Source organism: Hakea prostrata, chromosome 10, assembly GCF_041222555.1.
Source record: "Hakea prostrata isolate BN-2017 chromosome 10, UWA_Hpros_2, whole genome shotgun sequence".
In the NCBI taxonomy this organism is placed as follows: domain Eukaryota; kingdom Viridiplantae; phylum Streptophyta; class Magnoliopsida; order Proteales; family Proteaceae; genus Hakea; species Hakea prostrata.
Window position 1 is genome coordinate 448,017 of NC_142609.1, and position 19,512 is coordinate 467,528.

General features: G+C 39.7%; 1 protein-coding gene across 1 annotated transcript; it reads right to left on the reverse strand.

Annotated features, from left to right (window-relative positions):
* Positions 1-204: 204 nt before the first annotated feature.
* On the reverse strand, positions 205-19,296 carry LOC149001270 (chromosome-associated kinesin). The gene is made up of 8 exons (XM_089138911.1): positions 19,049-19,296; positions 6,030-6,096; positions 4,524-4,601; positions 2,293-2,345; positions 1,907-2,043; positions 1,626-1,690; positions 1,099-1,157; positions 205-993 (listed from the first exon to the last, which is right to left on the reverse strand). The coding sequence occupies exons 1-8, from the start codon at positions 19,235-19,237 to the stop codon at positions 904-906; spliced, it is 738 nt and encodes a 245-aa protein (XP_088995037.1). The 5' UTR covers positions 19,238-19,296; the 3' UTR covers positions 205-903.
* Between the last annotated feature and the right edge of the window lie 216 nt (positions 19,297-19,512).

Here is a 19,512-nt window from a genome sequence, read left to right on the forward strand (position 1 = left end):
TGGAGTAAAAGGAACCGGATGGAGGATCATGGTGTTTACCCAACGAGATCTGCTCGCAGCACTAGTTAAATGATCTTTCTGAAACTTCTAGGGTAGACGCTCACAGATCTGAAGCGAGAAATAGTATCTCAAACTGCTATGAGCTTCAAAACTTACTACCAGTCCCTAAGAGTCTTTGGCCATGGTATCCATTATCAGAATTCTTTCATTTTTCTAGTTTTTTTGGCTAAGGCCAATTGTAACTGATCAAAACTCTTACCATACGAATTATCTTGTTCATCAAGCCTCCCGTGGACGGCCTACGAATGTGGGGGGATTAAATCTACTACGTAAACCTTCAACCTTCAACTAAATGAAGGGATTTTTTTTTCTTCCCCTCCTTTATTCTGCTTTGGATGGATGGGATAAAAGTAATTGGAGTTCTTAGGTGAGGCGCTTAATAGGTTCGAATCTAAAGAGTTCCAAGTAAAAACCAAAACCAAAACCAAAACCAAAAACAAAAACAAAAACAAGGAGAGGGTCTTAAGGGCGGGTGAATGAGTTTAGGTAGGAGAGATGCGAGTAAGAATCAAAGTCTCCTCTAAGGTACTCGTTAGTCCCCTCCATTCTAGATAACATAACACGATAGCAACCATTTTACTCGTCCCAAGCGAAAAATGACAAGAACCCAATCACAACAAACCAGACATCCTCTCCTCTCCTCTCTTTTTACCCCAAAAAAATTCATACCCACCACAACCCAAGTTTAACCGCAGAAGAGTAGTAATGGAATAAACCCAGCCAAAATAAACCTCGCCGTTATCAAATTGAAAATTTCAGGATCAAAGACTCGTATTCTCTTCCCTTTATTACATCTCTGGTTCAACCCATGAAGGATGAGTGAGGCTTCAAAATCCAGTTTACTCAAACTCGAATGCCCAATTCTGAAACCTTCATTATCCTTTTGTTTAGAGCACACCTCTGCTGTTTTGCAACGGATGCCATAGAAGCAACCTGATAATGGAAAGAAGAAAAAAAATGATATCGTAGAAGCTCAGTTGAAAAGCAGAGAAAGTTTATGTATTACAACAAAGGGGAAAATGAAAATCTTTCACTTGCCTCTGCTCTAAGTTTCAGAGCCTCCCTACCAGGAATTTCTCGTAAAGCATCCATCAAATCTACAAGTTGTGAAAGTTCAGCAAAAAAAAAGAAGTATTAAACAAGGTAGGTGTGTTATTTCCTAGTAAGAGTGCATATTTATACTGCACGAAAAAATGCATCGTTAAGCTATAATCTTGAAAGTGCAATGTTATCATCAGTCCTTAAGCAGTTTTTATCTTCCTCAGAAAGTAGCATATTAATTTGAATTCCTATTCCCTTCTTCGGGAAGAGTCGAGTTTTTATTTTGGGTTGTTTTGGGGTGTGAGGATGTTTGTTGTTTAATGCTCAACAGTTACACATAACTGCTTTCTGTCAGCACCAAATTACATTAATAAACCAATAAAGGCCTGGTTCTACCTAAAAAAGAAAGAACCAACAAAGGCACGGCACGGCCAAAAAATGTTTAGCCAAAAGGTGAGGAAACCTGACGGGTCAAAATCATTCATTAGCCCATAAAGAATTGTACGAAATACAGGCAAACATACCAGCTGCTTGGGTTTCAACCTTGCAAACTGACTTAGCAAGTCCTTGGATTTCATTTCCAGAATTCCTGCAAAAAGCAGGAAAAAAAGTCAGATTAAGGCTACAGCCATTTTCATTCGTCTGTCGCACTTGTCCATCTTATAAACTTGATGTCTGTCATTCACACCAAAAGGCCATGTATAGAACATGGATAAATAGACAAGTTCTGGACCATAAACTGACAATCAAGAAAGCATTCCGCATCAAGCACACATCAAACCATATTCCCACAAATCCCATTTACATGAGTTCAGAGATGCCCTGTTTCGTGTCCTTCTCCGCAAGAGCTGCTCTTTCAAGCAGTTTTTTGCTTTCATTCTTCATTATATCCACAGAAAGACTCAGCTCTTTTACACTGTTCTCAGCTTTAACAAAGAGTGCCTGTCCAAGAATTTTAGAACATTAGGTAATGAGAAGTTACCTCAAAGGAAAACACACAACCACATGTTTCTTCAGATATATCATATATGTACATGAAATACTGAGTCTGCAGGGTTTGGCGCAATAAACAAAATCATAAGACTGAAGCAATCAGAAATGTTCGAGATCCGTGGAAATATGGCAAAATTAAGAAGCTGAAGCATTTTCATTCTACCCCTTAGTTGCCACACTCCCAGTTGAGGAACATACCTCCTCACTCTGAAGTCGACCAAATGTATTGCGGAACAAAAACCTTCTTGGGCCTGTGAATGCAACAAAGACCTAGTTCAGAATTACATGTTCAGGTTTTGGGAAAATATTATTTCTCTGCCAGAAAATTAAGAATACAAATGTTTGCATAAGTCAGAGGTAACATGCATAAAAGAGCAAAATATGTGCATAATAGAAGTTCAACAAATTAAATGCTATGTGGTTGAGAAGTGCAAAATTAAATTCAGAGACGCATGGATGTTAGGGTTCAGATGCTATGACACATGACCAAGAAAAGCATGCAGACACAAACACACAAAAAGAGAGATTATGATACTGTTCAAACAATATAACATCATCAAAACACAGAAACTGTGTTTTAGTTCCTCTGAGATACCAATTAATCATAGGATGTGGGGAGCAAGTTATCAATAATGCATTCAGTTCAGATTTTAGTCCAATCTTCAATCGCATCACAATCCAATTTACTGAACCTAGCCATGCAGGCAAGAGCATGGAACAAATAAAATGGAGCAGAGCTTAGCAGAACATTTGCCTACCGCCACCAAAAATCACCGTCATTTCATTTTGAATAGAAAGTTGGATTCTGTTGCTAGTGGCAGTTTTGCAATGAGCTTACAACCAAGGAAGTAAATTTTTGAATCATTAATTTGATAACCAAATGACCTGCAACCTTTGTGTAGCTCCCAAAAGAACGTAAGAGGCATCGAAAAGAAGTCCCTCATAAAATATAGTATTTAGAATAACAAAATATAGAAAACATTGTCCAGATAAAATTCAAAAACCAAAAAAATAGTTATATCCCAATAGTTACCAACATCATTAGGCCTTTTGCCCAAACAGGTTCTATTGTAATGGACCAATTTAATGGGACTCATGAGTCATGATATGGGTAGAAGCTAGATATATGAGATTCGCATTGATAGTTGTTACATCGGATCACACTGAATCATTGGAGCAGGAGTTGTAACAAACTCAGAACCTGGAACGATACCTACAAGATAGAGCAGAAAAGAGGAAAGAGAGCTGGAAAACAAGTTAAGCTTCAAAAAGGAATCTACATATAGCTATTAAAAAAATATTTAAGATTAACTAATCAATTAGACCAAACCCAGAGCCAAGAAAGCGAGACTTTGATTTAGATGAGCCAGGAGAGTATAGATGTGATCCTAACCTAGAGGCAACACAGATGAGAAGAGCAATGATGATGAGTAACAAGCATCAGAGGATTGAAGATATGAGGAAGCAACAGAGGGCCATGGGAGCAGGGTCCTCTAGAGGGCTAGCGGGTATGGGAGGCAGCTCCCAACAGTCTATTTGGAGGATCCTGAGTGCGAGGGAAGAGAGAGTTCCAGCAAGATATGATGAGATAGGAAAGATCTCAAGCAATATGTGGGAATCTCGCCCTTTATCTCGTCTCGCCCTTCATCTCGTCTCGCCTTCTTAAAAAAGCAAGATATTTTACGAGATCACAAACCATGTACATAATTAGACCAACTAAACTATTTAACTCTACTATTTTCGTACTTGGCTTAGACTAAACTTTTGAGCACGTATAATATGCTCATGACCACACAAACCTATGAAACAAAGGCCCAACACCGACAGCTATCCTAGGTTGATATCACAGGAAAATAGGTGAATTCGGTGCAGGATCTGCATCAGCCTAAAATACCTCAGGGTGACCTGGAATTTAGTATATCAGCTTCTGATATTGTTTTTTTACTGAGTACTAATCTGAGTTTATCAGCACAAATCAGCAGATTCATCATTCATAGACCATGTTCTGTTCTATCACCTTATATTTGTATGCAATGACATTGAGGGGTCAAAAGGGTCTAGTCGAGGGCCACTGTACCCAAATTCAGCCCAATCAATGTCCTTTTCAGTTTATGCCAGATTCTTATCTACTCTAGTTAGGAATATGATAATGCTTCTAATTCAGCAATTCAGTTCTTAGATTCTAAGCTTTTGTTAATACCTACAGAGCGTCCAAAATTCAACTCTCTTTCATCTCAGTGCCAATTTCTGCAAGTTTTCTCGCCCTTTCCTCTCACCAGCACAACCAGGACCTTCCATCCCTGGTGTCTTCATTAACAAATCTCAGCAACTATATTTTAAAATAACATTGTCCTCCAAAAGTGTAGGAGAAAATTGGAAGAGGTGTCACAAGATGGAATACAAGGAAGGCAAAATGATTTGGCCCATACCTCGCATAAGGAGGAGGCCTGCCATAACAGCTACTCCACCTGCCACAGCTGGATGCTCCCGTGTGCTCATCAATTCATCTACAAAGAAAAAGGTTGAACACAAGTTCAGCAGAATTATCAGATGCATCTACAGAGGAAAATTCAGACTTACAATATCTTACCCTATCCTTCTAAAGTTAAAACTAGATGGATAAGAAAACCCATTTTGAGGTATTGGATGGTCAATTATTAACAATTAAGCTAGGTGATGTAGACTCAGTAGAACTGAGGGCCAAGTCTAGGACCTTTAATCTGGATAAGCACTGTTTAGGGAGGAGAGAGTTTCAAAGGGGACTGGGGCTTCAGGATTTATAGGTTTCAGTTTGGGCTAAAAATGGAGGGAAGGCTGTGGGGAAGCAATTCTAATGAAAGAATTTCAAGTCTAAATGTTAGAACAGTTGAGAGAACTTAGGGATGGCTGGTCAATTAGTCAATGGGGTTTCTATGGGATTCTAGGACTGGGCTTTGGGGTTGATGAGAACTCTACATGGGGGCTGATATCGTCAAAATATTGCCAAAACTGATGGCTAGAATAGGAGTTTAAGTTTGTACTAATGGTAGCTCAATGAGCTAATTGAAGGATCAAACAAAAGAAAGGGAAAAGAAGGGGTAAGAATGAATATGTGTGCAGGCTTACCTCACTATTGATAAAATCTTTAATGTGGCAGCTTGTAGGATGAAGGCAGAAAACTGATTCTCCAGTCAGATCTTGGCTCAGATATTATCTCCAAGGATCCAACCAGTAACTTGGATATGAATCACCAGGGAGCAAGCAACCTGGACATTTTTCACCAAGCTTCACCCAGATTTCAAACACTAGGGGACTTCGCACACAGTGGAGGAGGGGAGAGGGTGAGAGAAAGAGAAAGAAACAGCAGCAGCTTTGCCAAATGTGACTATTTCTGTCTCCTTTATGCATCCTGAGATGCAGGTATATGGACCTTGAATAGAGAATTACAAATTGATTCCTTTATGAATACAAATAACTAACTCCTGCTGTGCCGGCTAAGTTCAAACAAAAAGAAACTCTCATCCTAATCACAGATTCACAAGTCAATCAGTTCATTAGAATTTTAGTGGTCACATGACCTCTAAAACCAACCAAAATAAAAGTAAGCTAATTAAATAGAATAAAATTCCAGCTCAACGTTGTTATTCGTGTTTTAGGCCAATTAGGGGGGCCCATTACCAAGTAAACCCATGGAAGATGGAACAAAGGGCCCAACACCTGTATGACCTAACCCCACGCTTATTCCTAAAGACCAGCGCCCATTTGTTTCTGGATCAGCATCATTGGCCATTTAACTGACTAGACGATGGATTCATCCAATATATATTCTAAACTAATAAATCATTTTAGAGTATTTAAGCCATCTACTGAAACTCATGGTATGGCACATAATCTCCTGAGAGAGAATGTAGCCGAATGATGATTTATGAGACTGCATCAGAGCACAAGAGAGATACCTTTGATTTTCTTGAAGAAAACATCTTCATAGGCTTTATAATGGGATTTCAGCTGGGGCATAAAATCCTGTAAACATGTTGATATCTCAGCAAAATGTCTGATCATTTACAAGAAGCTACCCTTCTAGATTCCAGCCAAAGGTAAAAGCTTCAAATGATAATTATAAAAAAATAAAAAAAGAAGGGGTGGGGGCCAAAATCAAACATAAGAAAGTAATATTAAAAATGTCACACTAAATTAAACACTTTCAACTGATAACTCCCAAATTGCATGATTGCAGCACCACTCCTCAATAGATTGGTCATTTAAACCAGACTCACAGATGCTGGGATCATGTTCAATCCCCAGTTCCATGAACCACAAATCCCTTTAATAGGGTTTTTTTCAGCAATCATCTAATATTGCAAAGATCAAATTAACAAATCCTAGTATCTTTATCCATTAGACCTGGATGATTCTCCACCAAAGACAAATCAAATACAGATTATAGAATTCATCAAAAAAAAAACAACAGAGAACTATGAGTATGGCAACTATGATAGGATCCGAGCAGTCTAAAAGATCAAGGGAACAAATTGGATATAGGCAAAGGCGATTGTATGTTTATCTTGATCAGGTTGATACTGCAATTAAGTAGTCCAAGCCAGGCCCTGAATATTTACTTTAACATTCTCAAACAATTCATACTTGTTTAAAGCTGTTGTAGATCAAATTCTCCTATGTCTGAAGTAGTACATATTTCCAAATAGGCAAGCATCGAGGACTGCATAGCTCTCCTTTATTTTTAATCAACAGTCGCAATGTTTGTTTTATACTCAAGCTTTATATCACATATGAGGGTTCAATGATTTGATAAGCAGGTAACAATTTTTATTTATGGCATCAATTTTTTTTATTTGAGAGGCAGGTCCTCTAAACTTGTCACACAAAAACTTTTGACAGGATGTCTTAAGAGTTGAAACAGCTATTAGACTTTCCATTAACAGACTAGTAGTTCATGGCTTAACTGAATGAGAAAAGGGAAAAGGAAACTCAAGTTATAAAGAATACACCAGAATCATCAAACCCAGTAGCAGCGGGAGCCTCATGAGTTTGCATACGCCCTTTTTAGTGTGTAATACTGATGTTTCAGCACATCATAGATCATAATGAGATCTGTTAAAGTATAAAACATACCAGAAAAAAAAGTAATAAGATTTGAGTAATAGGGGCAAAAAGGGAAATCAGGGTAGGACAGATCCCAATAATAGATTGGAGTCCACATTAGACTCAATTGTGGGTATTTGTTTCCTTCTTTGTAGCTGTGATTTTCATATAATAAAACTGGAAACTCTCAAGGGTCTTCACATCGAGAGTTTGCTTTTTCTCTCATTCTTCTCTTCCTTCTCATTCACAATTCCTTCTCCTTTTTCTTCAGATCAATTCACAAGGTATCAGAGCCTGTTTGCATTTAAACTTTCAAATTCCAAAGTGTATTGGTTCAGAAAACCCTTGCAACACAAAGAAGAAACATCTCAGCTTGGTTCATGAAGACTTAATAGTTTTCGTTTGAAGGGGGGACAGCACCTTACGCTTGTTTCTTGGTTTTCTGGATATCTTTATGGAGTAAGAAGATTCTAAACTTCTAATTTTGTTTGAAGACTCTAAGCCACGACTTCTGGATTTGAGGCTAGTGGTCGGTTTCTGAAATTTTTTATTGATTGGGAGATTTTCTCAGTGATTGCTCTACAATTTCGAGCTCTGTGTCCAAACCAGAAGTTGTGGTGTTTTGCCGCTAGAATCTTTCTGCAAATTTGTTCTGTGAAAAGATTGAATATTGGTTATGAGATATTCTAGTTCAATTTTTTCTGGGTTTGCAACTGTGATTTATCTGTTGTGGATTGACTACTGTCTACTGGTTCTGCAATTTTTCTGGGTTGTTCTTCTTTGACTGAGAGTATATTCTGCTACGGAGAAGTTCTTTATAGTTGGGAACTGCTGTTAGGATCAGTTTTGATATAGAAGAATCTTTTTACTGGGAAACTTACCTTTCTGTTGCTGCCGTTATATTTCAGATTCGAAGTCTTTTTTATAAATTATTTCTGAAGTTCTGTTTTTGCTATTTCTTATTTATTGCTGCTGCTAACTTGTTTCTAGTAGATGATACTAAAGTCAGATTAAGACAGTATGTCTATTTCTGGAACTAAGTCTGAGCCCAAAAGTTCTATTACTGAAATCACAACCACATCCCAACGTATTTCTCAACAAAGACCCGAAGGGACTGTTAATTTCCATCAATGGAAAAGAACTGGTAGCAGGCAGCAAGACCATCTCACTCTGTCAACTGGGAATGACACATGAAAGACTATAGATGCTCAAATTTTAGGACAGATGCTGAACTCTATTGAGAGAAATATTGTTGACATAGTTACGCATATTGACACAATGAAGGAGGTATAGGATTACCTGAACATTTTATATTCTCGACAAAACAACCTTTCCCGCATCTATGAGGTGGTTTCACAGGAATTCTAAAGGGTTGATAGGAAGGGCAAAGCTTTAACCCAATATTTTGCAGACTTTAAGAAAATGTATGAAGAATTGAATGCTATCCTCCCCATTTCATCGGATGTAGTTGAAATGCAAAATCAGCAAGAAGAACTTAATTATGGGGTTTTTGGGAGGACTCGGGAAGGAATTTGACTCAGTTAGAGCACAGATCTTAGGGGGAGATAAGGTACCGTCACTATCTGAAACATTTTTTCGAGTGCTTTGTGTTTCTAAAGAAAACTCACATTAATCCAGCCCCACCAATAATTCTGCATTAGCATCTTTTACTCCAAACCAAGGCTCCAGTGGAGGGTCAGGAATTGGAGCTACTCGTGGGCGTGGCGGAGGATCAAGCAAAACCCCCAAGACCTAGGGAACAACTGATTCTACTAGGAACATCAAGACTTGTCATCACTGTGGTCGTCTACGACATATACAAAGGTTTTGTTGGAAGCATCATGGCAACCCATCTCAGGTTGCTAACACTGCATCATCCAAGTCATCTCCTACTGCCACTCTACAGTCTGATGGGAAGACTGTGAAAATGTCTGATGAAGAATATGTTTAGTTCACCCAGTTTCAGGCACTTCAGTCTCAGTCACCCACGGCCACCTTTGTTCAAACAAGTAATGCTACATCTTGTGTTTCTACCTCCGGTCCCTAGATCATTGACTCAGGGGCGTCTGATCATATGACTGAATTCTTAGGTAACCTTTCGTCCTTTCTCCCATCCTCTTCCATTGTGACCCTTGCTAATAGTTCCCATGCCAATGTTAAAGGAAACAGGAACTGTCAATCTCACCCCCACCTTATCGCTATCTTCTGTCTTATATTTACCTGAGTTTCCCTTTAACTTATTATATGTTCATAAATCAACCACCGCTTACAACTGTTCTATTAGTTTTTTCCTTGGTTATTGTGTTTTTCAGGATCTTACAATGAAGAGTACGCTTGGTAGAGGACGTGAGTTGGGAGGGCTATACTTGTTCAATGACATTTTTTCCTATTGCATGCTCAAGCATGTCCACCCTTCATGAAAAGTCATTCTAAATTGTTTAATACTTTGTGTGGTTTTGTGACTGAACTTCGTAAACAATTTGAGGTGGTTATCAAAATTCTCCAGAGTGACAATGCAAAACAATATTTTCCTCTCCTTTTACTACATTTATGACATCACATGACATTCTTCATCAATCCTCTAATGTCGACACCCCACAACAGAATGGTGTGGCAGAGCGGAAGGAATCGCCATCTGATGGAAATCGCCAGCTCTTTACTGTGTAAGATGCTGGTACCCAAATCTTTTTGGGCTGATGCTGTCCTGACTGCTTGTCATCTTATTAATCGGATGCCCTCATCCATTTTGAAAGGTAATATCCTATATTCCTTATTGTTTCCTAGTAGTTCTTTACATGCATTGCCTCCTCGTGTATTTGGGAGTGTTTGTTTTCTTCAGGACCACCATCCTGGGTTATTTAAGCTTTGACCCAAAAGCCCTGAAGTGCCTTTTTTTGGGTACTCTCGCACTCAGAAGGGGTGACGTTATTCTTTTGAACTTCGAAAATATCTTATCACTGCTGATGTTTCATTCTTTGAGTTTGTTCCTTATTCATCTAACCCTATAACTATTTCTTCCAAGGATACAGATCTCCCTATCATTATTTCTTCACCTGTTCCAGCTTCGCCTCCTCTCCCACTTGTCTAGACAGAGATCACTATTGTGTATCAACGACGTTCGACAACATCTACAACCCCTCCTGCACCTGCAGCCCCTCCACTCGTGGATCCTGTGGTAAGTCCCCTTGCTTCTAACCTTGACATTCCGATTGCACTTCGTAAAGGCACTCAGAGTTGTGTTCAGCACCCCATTTCTAATTTTGTTTCATATACTAGTATTTCTCCCATTTTTCATGCTTGTTTATCCACTATCGAGACTTACCCTCTTCCTAAGAATGTGTCAGAGGCCTTGTTGAGTCCTGGGTGGACAATTGCAATGATTAAGGAATTGGCAGCATTACAAGACAATCCTATTTGGGAACTTGTTCCCTCGCCGCCTAGGAAAATTGTTATTGGATATCGTTGGGTGGTTTGCAATGAGGGTAAATCCTGATGGTACACTTGCTAAGTTGAAGACTAGACTTGTGGCAAAAGGATATGCTCAAGTGTATGGTGTGAATTATCTGAATACCTTTTCTCCTGTGGCAAAGCCTACTTCTATTCGTATTTTGGTCTCTTTAGCTGCCATTTATCAATGGCCCCTATTTCAGCTAGATGTCAAGAATGCTTTCCTCAATGGAGATCTCCACAAAAAAATCTATATGGAGCAACCTCCAAGGTTCGTTGCTCAGGGGGGGGAATGGTTTGGTATGTCGTTTGAAGAAGTCTCTATATGGGCTGAAACAGTCACCACGTGCATGGTTTGGGCAATTTACCTCAGTTGAGACAAAGTTTGGTTTAAGTCGGTGTGAGAGTGATCACTCAATGTTCTTCCATCAATCTAGTATGGGGAGCATATTCTTGGTTGTGGATGTGGATGATATTATCATTACTGGAGATGATTCAACCGGAATTAATGCAATAAAGACTCACTTGCTGAAACAGTTTCAGACTAAAGACTTGGGAAGGCTCAAGTATTTTGGGGGAAGTAGTAGCTAAGTCCAAGAAGGGAATCTTCTTGTCCCAACATAAATATGTGATTGATTTTCTATCTGAAATAGGAATGCTTGGTTCGAAGCCTTTGAATGCTCCAATGGATCCAAATGTAAAACTCATGCCTGAAGATGGAGTTGCTCTTGAAGATCCACAGAAGCATCAAAGGTTAGTTGGAAAGCTAAACTATTTGGTTGTAACTTGACCCGATATTGCTTTTCCAGTCAGTGTTGTGAGTCAATTTCTGTCTAGTCCTCGGACCACTCGTTGGGATGCAATACTGCATATACTGAAGTATCTTAAGAAAGCTCCTAGTCGAGGGCTCTTTTATACAGATCATGATCACACGAGAGTTGAGGGATTTTCTGATGCAGATTGGGTTGGTTCACGGATTGATAGGAGGTCGACTATAGGCTATTTTACTTTTGTAGGAGGAAATCTTGTGTCTTTGAAGAGTAAGAAACAACCAACGGTTGCTCGACCTAGTGCAATATCAAAGTATCGTGCTGTAGCACTTGCTACTTGGGAGTTGATGTGGATTAAGCAATATTTGGGAGAACTTGGTTTTGACTATGAATCACAAATTCTGACTATGAATCACCTATGTCTCTTTGGTGTGATAATTAGGCGGCCATCCATATAGCATCAAATCCTATTTTTCACTAACGAACGAAGCATATTGAAGTAGATTGTCACTTTGTCTGTGAGAAGCTATAGCAAGGACTGATCTCCACTCATCATGTTCAAAGTGAATTATATTTGTAAGTTGTAACAAGCTGGGGATGTTTGATGTTTATTCTCCAGCTTGAGGGGGAGTGTTAGAGAGTAATAGCATACTAGAAAAAGTAATAAGGACAATAAGGGAAATCAGGGTAGGAAAGATCCCAACGATAGATTGGAGTCCATATTAGACTCAATCTGGGTATGTGTTTCTTTTTTTGTTGCTGTGATTTTCATATAATAAAACTGAAAACTCCCAAGGTTCTTCACATCGAGAGTGGAAACTCTCAAAGCTTTTTCTCTTATTCTTCTCTTCCTTCTCATTCTTGATTCCTTCTTCTCCTTTTTCTTCTGTTCAATTCACAAGATCTATTTGTTTGATGCTTCGAGGAATGGATTTTCCACCCCAAAAATCCCAAACAAATCAATGTCGTGTGATGGAAAAATGATTTTTTGGGGGGATTTTTAAATAGTAAAAGGTCAACAAAAGATACAAATAGTATAGGATTAATAAATGATATACAATTTTTGGACTTTGCATGTTGTTAGGAAGCACAAAATTGGAAGAAAATAGAACCATCGTGAGTTAGCGGTAGGCAATAACTTACGATGGGAAAAGAGGCAAATCTGAGAGTCCTAGATTGAATTAGATTAGGAGTTACGTTCCTACTTAAATTTCTATGATGATTCCTATTGGGTATAAATAAAGATTTTGTTAAGAGGAGAGCTCATGATTCCCATTAGAGCCTCCACAGCAAAAATCAGCTTCTCTTCTTCTCCTCTCATTCGTTCCTCTCCTTATTTTCTTCTCAAAATTACATGGTATCAAAGCTGTAGGTCTTCTTTCAATTCTAGGTGTTACTAGCACCCAAAAAAAAATTACTTCTATAGAAAGGAAAGAGATCATACCTGGGAGAAGTTGGATTCAAGAAATTAAAGGGGCGCAGCACCTTATGCTGCACCTTGTTGGCTTCTCTAATTGAAGATCGATGCAGCTTCTTACGCTGCTTTCTTGTTGAACATGGATGCAGCTTCTTACGCTGCAACTTTCTAGATGTCTCCATTGAAGATCGATGCAGATGAGTACCCAGATTGCCTTGTTTGACGCCAGAGATGTGTCGGAGTTGTTCTATTTTCTGGTGAGTAGCTCTGCAACTTGGTGAAGGGTTATTCTCTGCATTTTGGTGGTGTTTTAAATTCTGCAATGTGTTTGGGGCTAATAATTTGATTAGGGTATTTTGAAACTGGTTGGTTCTATTGGCATGTTCTGTTTTGTCGGTTCAGTTTGGTTTGATTGATTCTCTGGTTCAATCTGGTTCTTATTTCTGGGATTAGTTCTGGTTCTGATTTTGATTCTTCATATTTCTGGGATTGATCTTATTCTAATTCTTCATATTTTTGGGACTGATCTATTCTGATTCTTCATATTTCTGAGATTGATCTGATTCGTCTTGGTTTAAATTGTGCTATATCTATTTGGATATGGGAGAAACATCAAGTAAGGGTGACAATAAAATTACCATGACTGAAATTATTTATTAATCCTCTCATGGGTTGACTGAAAAGAAATTTGAGAGTGTATCAAACTTCCAGTGATGGGGGGCTACAGTTAAAGTTGTTCTCACTGGATGAGGACAAATAGATCACTTGACTAAAACATCACCTAAAGACGACGATAATTGGGTAGTTACTGATGCCTGCATACTTGGGCAAATGTTTAACTCTTTGGCAGACAATATTGTTGATCTAGTCACTACCTTGCAGAGTGTGAAGGACTTATGGGAGTATTTGAATGTGTTTACTTTAGCATAATAATTTGGCTAAGATTTATGAATTATCCCAGGACTTTTATCGAGTAGATAGGAAAGTAGAGATATTACTCACTATTTTGCAGATTTTAAAACAATGTATAAAGAATTAAACCTTATCCTACCTATCTCCTTTGATGTAGAAACCATGCAAAATCAAAAAGAACAGTTAGCTGCCATGAGTTTCTTGGGAGGTCTTCAAAAGGAGTATGAGACACTCACAGCACAAATTCTTGGTAGTGATCATGTCCCCACTTTAGCTGATACATTTTCGAGAGTTCTTCGTGTTGCAAGAGAATGCAAATAACACTACTGAAAATTCAACCTTGGTAACCGTATCTCATGACACTTCTGGAGGACAAACCGTTCGCAGACAAAGTATGAGTACAGGACAAAATCGTGGGAATAATGCTGGAAGAAATAGGTTCACACAACTCTTCTAACAAGACAGGACAAGGCAAGAGTTGCCATCATCGTGGTTGTCCAGGACAAATTCAATGATTTTGTTGGAAACTTCATGGGAAGCCCCCACACATTGCCAATGCAGCCACCACTTCTAAGCCAGCCTCTACAACCACTAAAGTTCAACCTGAGGTACTTTGCAAAAGGCCGAAATTCCCATGTTTCGGTCGAAATTAAACAGTTTTTTCTACACACTTGTAACCTCCATTTCAGGCCTCATATGGGCTCAAATTGATTTGGATTCTTGCATACTACATATTTCAAGCATAATAAACACTATAGAACTACTAGTTTACTAAAAAAACCATTGAAAATGTAACATCCAAGTATACGCTACATATGAGAAGAAGCGAGAATGTTAGTAACTTAGTATGTTACTAATTACAAGTCTATTCTATTTAATGTCTCCCTCTTCCGTCTGCACCCCATACAAATGACAATACAAGTCCCATGATGTTCGCCCCATATAGTTCTCGACGTAATCAGCAACTGCAACTCTATACGTGGCCTCATCCAAATGCATAAGATTTCCTGACGGTGGGAAGTTGTGAATCTCCAAATAAGGAACTGGCTGTGGAATAGAGTGGAAGATCTGCTCAACAAATGTAGGAGAACCCTAGCTGTCAGCAAAAGGATCAGATCCATACTGAAAATAAGGTCCCAGTGGCTAACTCTGATAGGTGATAGTGGGAGGGACACCATAAGCCCATAAGCTCCATAAGCTGCTCCATAACCATAAGGCTCCACTAGTGGTTGACTGGCCTGACCTTGAATCTGATAGCCAAGAGGGACACCATATGGTCCATAACCATAAGCTCCATAAGTCAACCCAATAGAACCAATACTCTCCACAACAGTATCATATGAGGACTCTGCAGACCTATGCCATCTGGATCCTCTAGAGGTGGAGTCTCTAGAATCATCAATGCTCATCGATCTCATAGATCCCACCAAGCTCTCGGCATCAGCCGAACGGTAGGACCGATATGATGGCGTGTCCTCTGTGCTACAGTCGTGTTGTCTCCCCTTCCCCTTCCTCGAATATGTAGAGGAAACATTTTGGCCTCGAGATGCAGTTCCAGTATGGTCTGAATCCTGTGTCACGTGGGTGAACTAACTCTCGCTTGTGAATCTCGATGGTCGTCCTCCCCACCCTTGACTCTCACATACTGCTAGTGGTCGTGGAGGTGGTGGTGGTCTGTCACTAGGATCAGTTGAATCCTGATCACAAGGTCCAACACCCTCCTCATCCCCTCCATCATCACCGCCATCATCATCATCACCACCATCGTCGTCATCGCCGGAGGCCTAAATCACCTCATCCTCAGTGTCGGACCAAACAATCAAATCCTCACTCTGGGTGGATGCACTAGGGTGTGGCACGAAGGGACGGGCGGGCGCTGCATGTGCAGTCCCCTCCTGGGCCATGAAGTCCTCCACATCAGCCCCCATCTCCTCTGCAATCTGTCTACTGGGACGACCTCCCTACTCATCCAGCAATGGCTCTCCACTATCCCTGATCCAGTCAACTATTGGGTTATCATCATCATCAAAGAATATGCTGAGACTGTACTTTATCATTTTCAAGAATATTGGGTCAATCTTGAGGATAGGGGAAAAGGGGTTGGGAACCTTGCGATTGCATATTGGGTCAATCTTGAGTGATTCTTCAAGAATCCTTGAATCTTCTTTCTTCTTTCTTGATCTTTCTTTTTTCTTTTGTTCTTGATCTCTCTCTATTCTTTCTCTTCTTTTCTTTTTCCTTCTTCCTTTTCTCTCCTTCTTTTCTTTACTTCTTTCTTTCTTTCTATGCTGCCGCAAGATCAAGAATGGGGAAACAGTTGGGAAAGAAGAGGGGATTGAGGAGGGAAAGCTTGCGGGTGGAAGAGAAGACGGGGAAGGGGTGAGGAGCTGCTGCTGCAAGGGAAAGAAAGGGATGGGGGTGAGTTGTGCAAGGTTTAGGGGAGAGAACAGGGTAGGGAAGAGGTTGGGGTTGCATTTACTCGATGGGAGTGTACTGATACACTCTTAGGCAGCTATAGAGAAGGTTGCTAGGCTGTCGCAGGCCCTTGTAGTTAAAGAAGATTGAAGATAAGTCCTAGAAACTCACAATCAGCTGTGGGGATACTCCTTGGAACCCACAACTCCAGTTCTTTCAAAGCCCAATTTTGTTAATCCAATCTAAATTGTCATGCGGGGTATAGTGCCTTTAAATAGCCAATTACAAAAAAGGAAAGACACTTGAGCTCAACTAATCAACTAACAAACTTGGACTCTAACTAGGGAATCCAATTTGGATTGGGATTTCCTTTACAAATTAACAACTAACTAACAACTTGAAGAAGGACTTTCTAAGGACCACAAAAATAACCAAATAAGATAACAATTATTCAGAAGGAATCTTGTGAAGATAGATTTCAACTAGGACTCCCACATGGACTAAAACTCTTCAATATCTTGAGCGTGACATAACCAACTAAAGAAACAAAAGTAAATCCTGACTCCTAACAGCACATAATTGGACTCATGAGAACCTGCATTTGGCCAGCCCTAGTTGCCGCATGGCCTAGGGCTGTTTTGGGCCCAGGGCTGTTTTGGGCCCAATTTTGAGGGACCCTATCTCGCTAGATCTGGTTACATCACTTGACCAGTTGCATTCTGGCCAATTTCTCCAGTAAACCTAATCCAAGTCATCCCTTTACAGGTGTTGGCGGGCCGCTCTCAATTGATATTCTTACCCAATCTCATGTTCCAAACAGAAGAGTACAATCTCCCCAAGTCATTCATCTACATCCCCTTGTCGGAAAACATGGACAATCCAGTTTCCATCTTCCTTCCCTCTTATCAAACTCACTTTAATATTAGTTGATAAGAACCTCCTATCTGGACTAACATAATATGAATTACAGCAGGAAAATAAAGAACAAACCCCTGGTTACAATGGTGCCAGTCACGCCCTACAGCATACATTGCCACAGCCAAAGGCTTCCCCAATAACTCACAAGATAAGCCATTTCCTCTGATCACATCTTCCCCTTTTGTAGCCAACAAACAACAGTTGGTTATGGTAACCTTCTCTCTCCTCCACGTGTCACCCCTCCAAATTACAGGAGTACATTAAAAGAGTCCATCCCTCGTCACAAATACCCATTGGTGACTTTTTAGTGAAACTCCTAGAGAAACTTTTCTTTAGAATAGAAAGGACCCCGTCAACCGGTTTTTAAATACAAAGAATCAACATTTGATTTGGGCATTTGCCCTCATACTCAACCTCTTGTTACAAAGCTACCTAAATTGTTGAATGGGACAGGATAGCTTTCCATAGGTACCTAACTCATACCCTAGTGCACAAGTATGGGTTCTAGAGTATCCAACTATGGAGGGCATAGAGCTTTTCAAAGGAAAAATAGGGTAAACATCTTGGTCGTAGGTTGGGATTGTTTAAAAGGTAGGTAAGGCAGAAAAGAATGATATTCGAATGGAAGGGAAGGGACTATTCTTAAAGGCGATGAGTTTAGATTGTTGGTTTAGGAGTGGTCAAAGGGATTCAAAGTCAGGGCCTAACTCCCATGAGCTCAACCTCCACCTCTGCCTCTTCCGTTCTCCATCCTGAGCATGTTGACTCATATGCTTGATGTATAAAGAAGAAGAATTGATAGTACGGAACACAAAAGTGAACTTGATTAATCACTACGCCAAAACATATATGTTTGTAACAATCTAGTAAGCACAAAGATAAGTGTGTTTGGAAAGAAGTTCTTGGGAATCTAAATGAGTATGAAAAGTGTTGGAGAGCAGGCAAAATAAGTAGAGATATTCAACCAGCCGGAACAAAGGAATGCAACTCCACCCTATCTTCGAGAAGCTATTCTCATTCCTTCCTCGCTCTCCCAGTTCATAATTGCCTTGAATAAGTCAATGAAGATCTGTTGGTTCCATCATTAACAAGGTTCAAATGAAAGGGTGGGCCAGAAGCTTAGAATGTCGTAACCCTCCCGAAACTCTTTAATTGGACTTGATCCAGTCCAGTAATTGCTCCTAGGGTCATATTGTAAGATAAATAGAGTTCTATCAGGCTTCTCAAACATAGCTTCTATTTGAGGCATGATGTTATCTATCCCTTGCTCAAATGGGTACCAGTGACAGTCGACCATACTAGGGGCCTATCAATGACCTACTTTAATGTGAAGTTGGGCATGATGGTTTCTTGCACAAGGTTTGGGGATAGTAAGATTCTCAACCCAAAAAAAAATTTCAGGGGGGCTTTTGTTGGTATTTTTGGCAAATTTTAGTCAAGATGCTCAATGCAGGATTGGAAGAAGATATAAAAGAAAGGTTTTGTTTTCTTTCTCCTAGTCTTGGTTTACGATCGTATTTGATGGCCCTGCTGATGATGCTATATTGCTATATCCACTTTTTTTTTCAAGCCAATAACAGGATCAGGTTCAAAATAATCAATCTTTATCTTAACACCGCCCCCAACCCTCCGTGTCAGCTAAGGTCATCAAACTTAATTCACATTTATAGACAGTGACGTGTCATTGTGGGCATCCACTTAGTACTCATTACTCGTGCTTTCCTTCGCTAAATGCATTCTTGATCTTGCAAGCAATGAATATCGGTAAAACCAGAGACAGATGCTGAACAAAATGAGATATAAAAATCCAAGAACGTTAATCTCTTCTAAAACTGACAGCAAATAAATTTGCACACGCCAATAGAAGAAACCATAAATTTGAGGAGCAATTAGGTCGGGCCAAAGCAATCCAATCGATAAATTAGACGACGTTTGACAGGAAAAGGTAACCTTAAAAATACGAGGGGGTGGGGTTGTGGAGCTGCAAGAGTACCTGTAATTCGTGGAGATATGTGGAAGAGTTGTGTTTGAGAGAACGAGCAGAACGGAAAGCAGAATCCGTAGACTGGGAAACTGTTCTCTTTAGATCCTCTGCAGTATAAGAGTGCCATGGCTTCTCTTCCTCACTCGCTTCGGATGGCACTGGATTAGTAGACGCCTCCTCCGCCTGTGCCTCTGCCATTCTGTGTCCTCTCTTACTCACTGTTTGTTTCAAGTCTACGGTATGTACACCAGATGTTAAGCGGAGGGCATTTCAATGTTTTTTTATTTTTCTTTCAATTTTTGAGCAAATTGCACAATCATCCAAAATGGAGGTCTTAAAGCAACACTCCACTTTATGTTTAAAAAGCCCAGAGACCCCAAAATTGAATTTTTATTTGATATATTTATCAAATTTATCATTGAAAATAGTTAAATCACTGTTTATTTCTCAAAAATATTCATATAATAAACAGT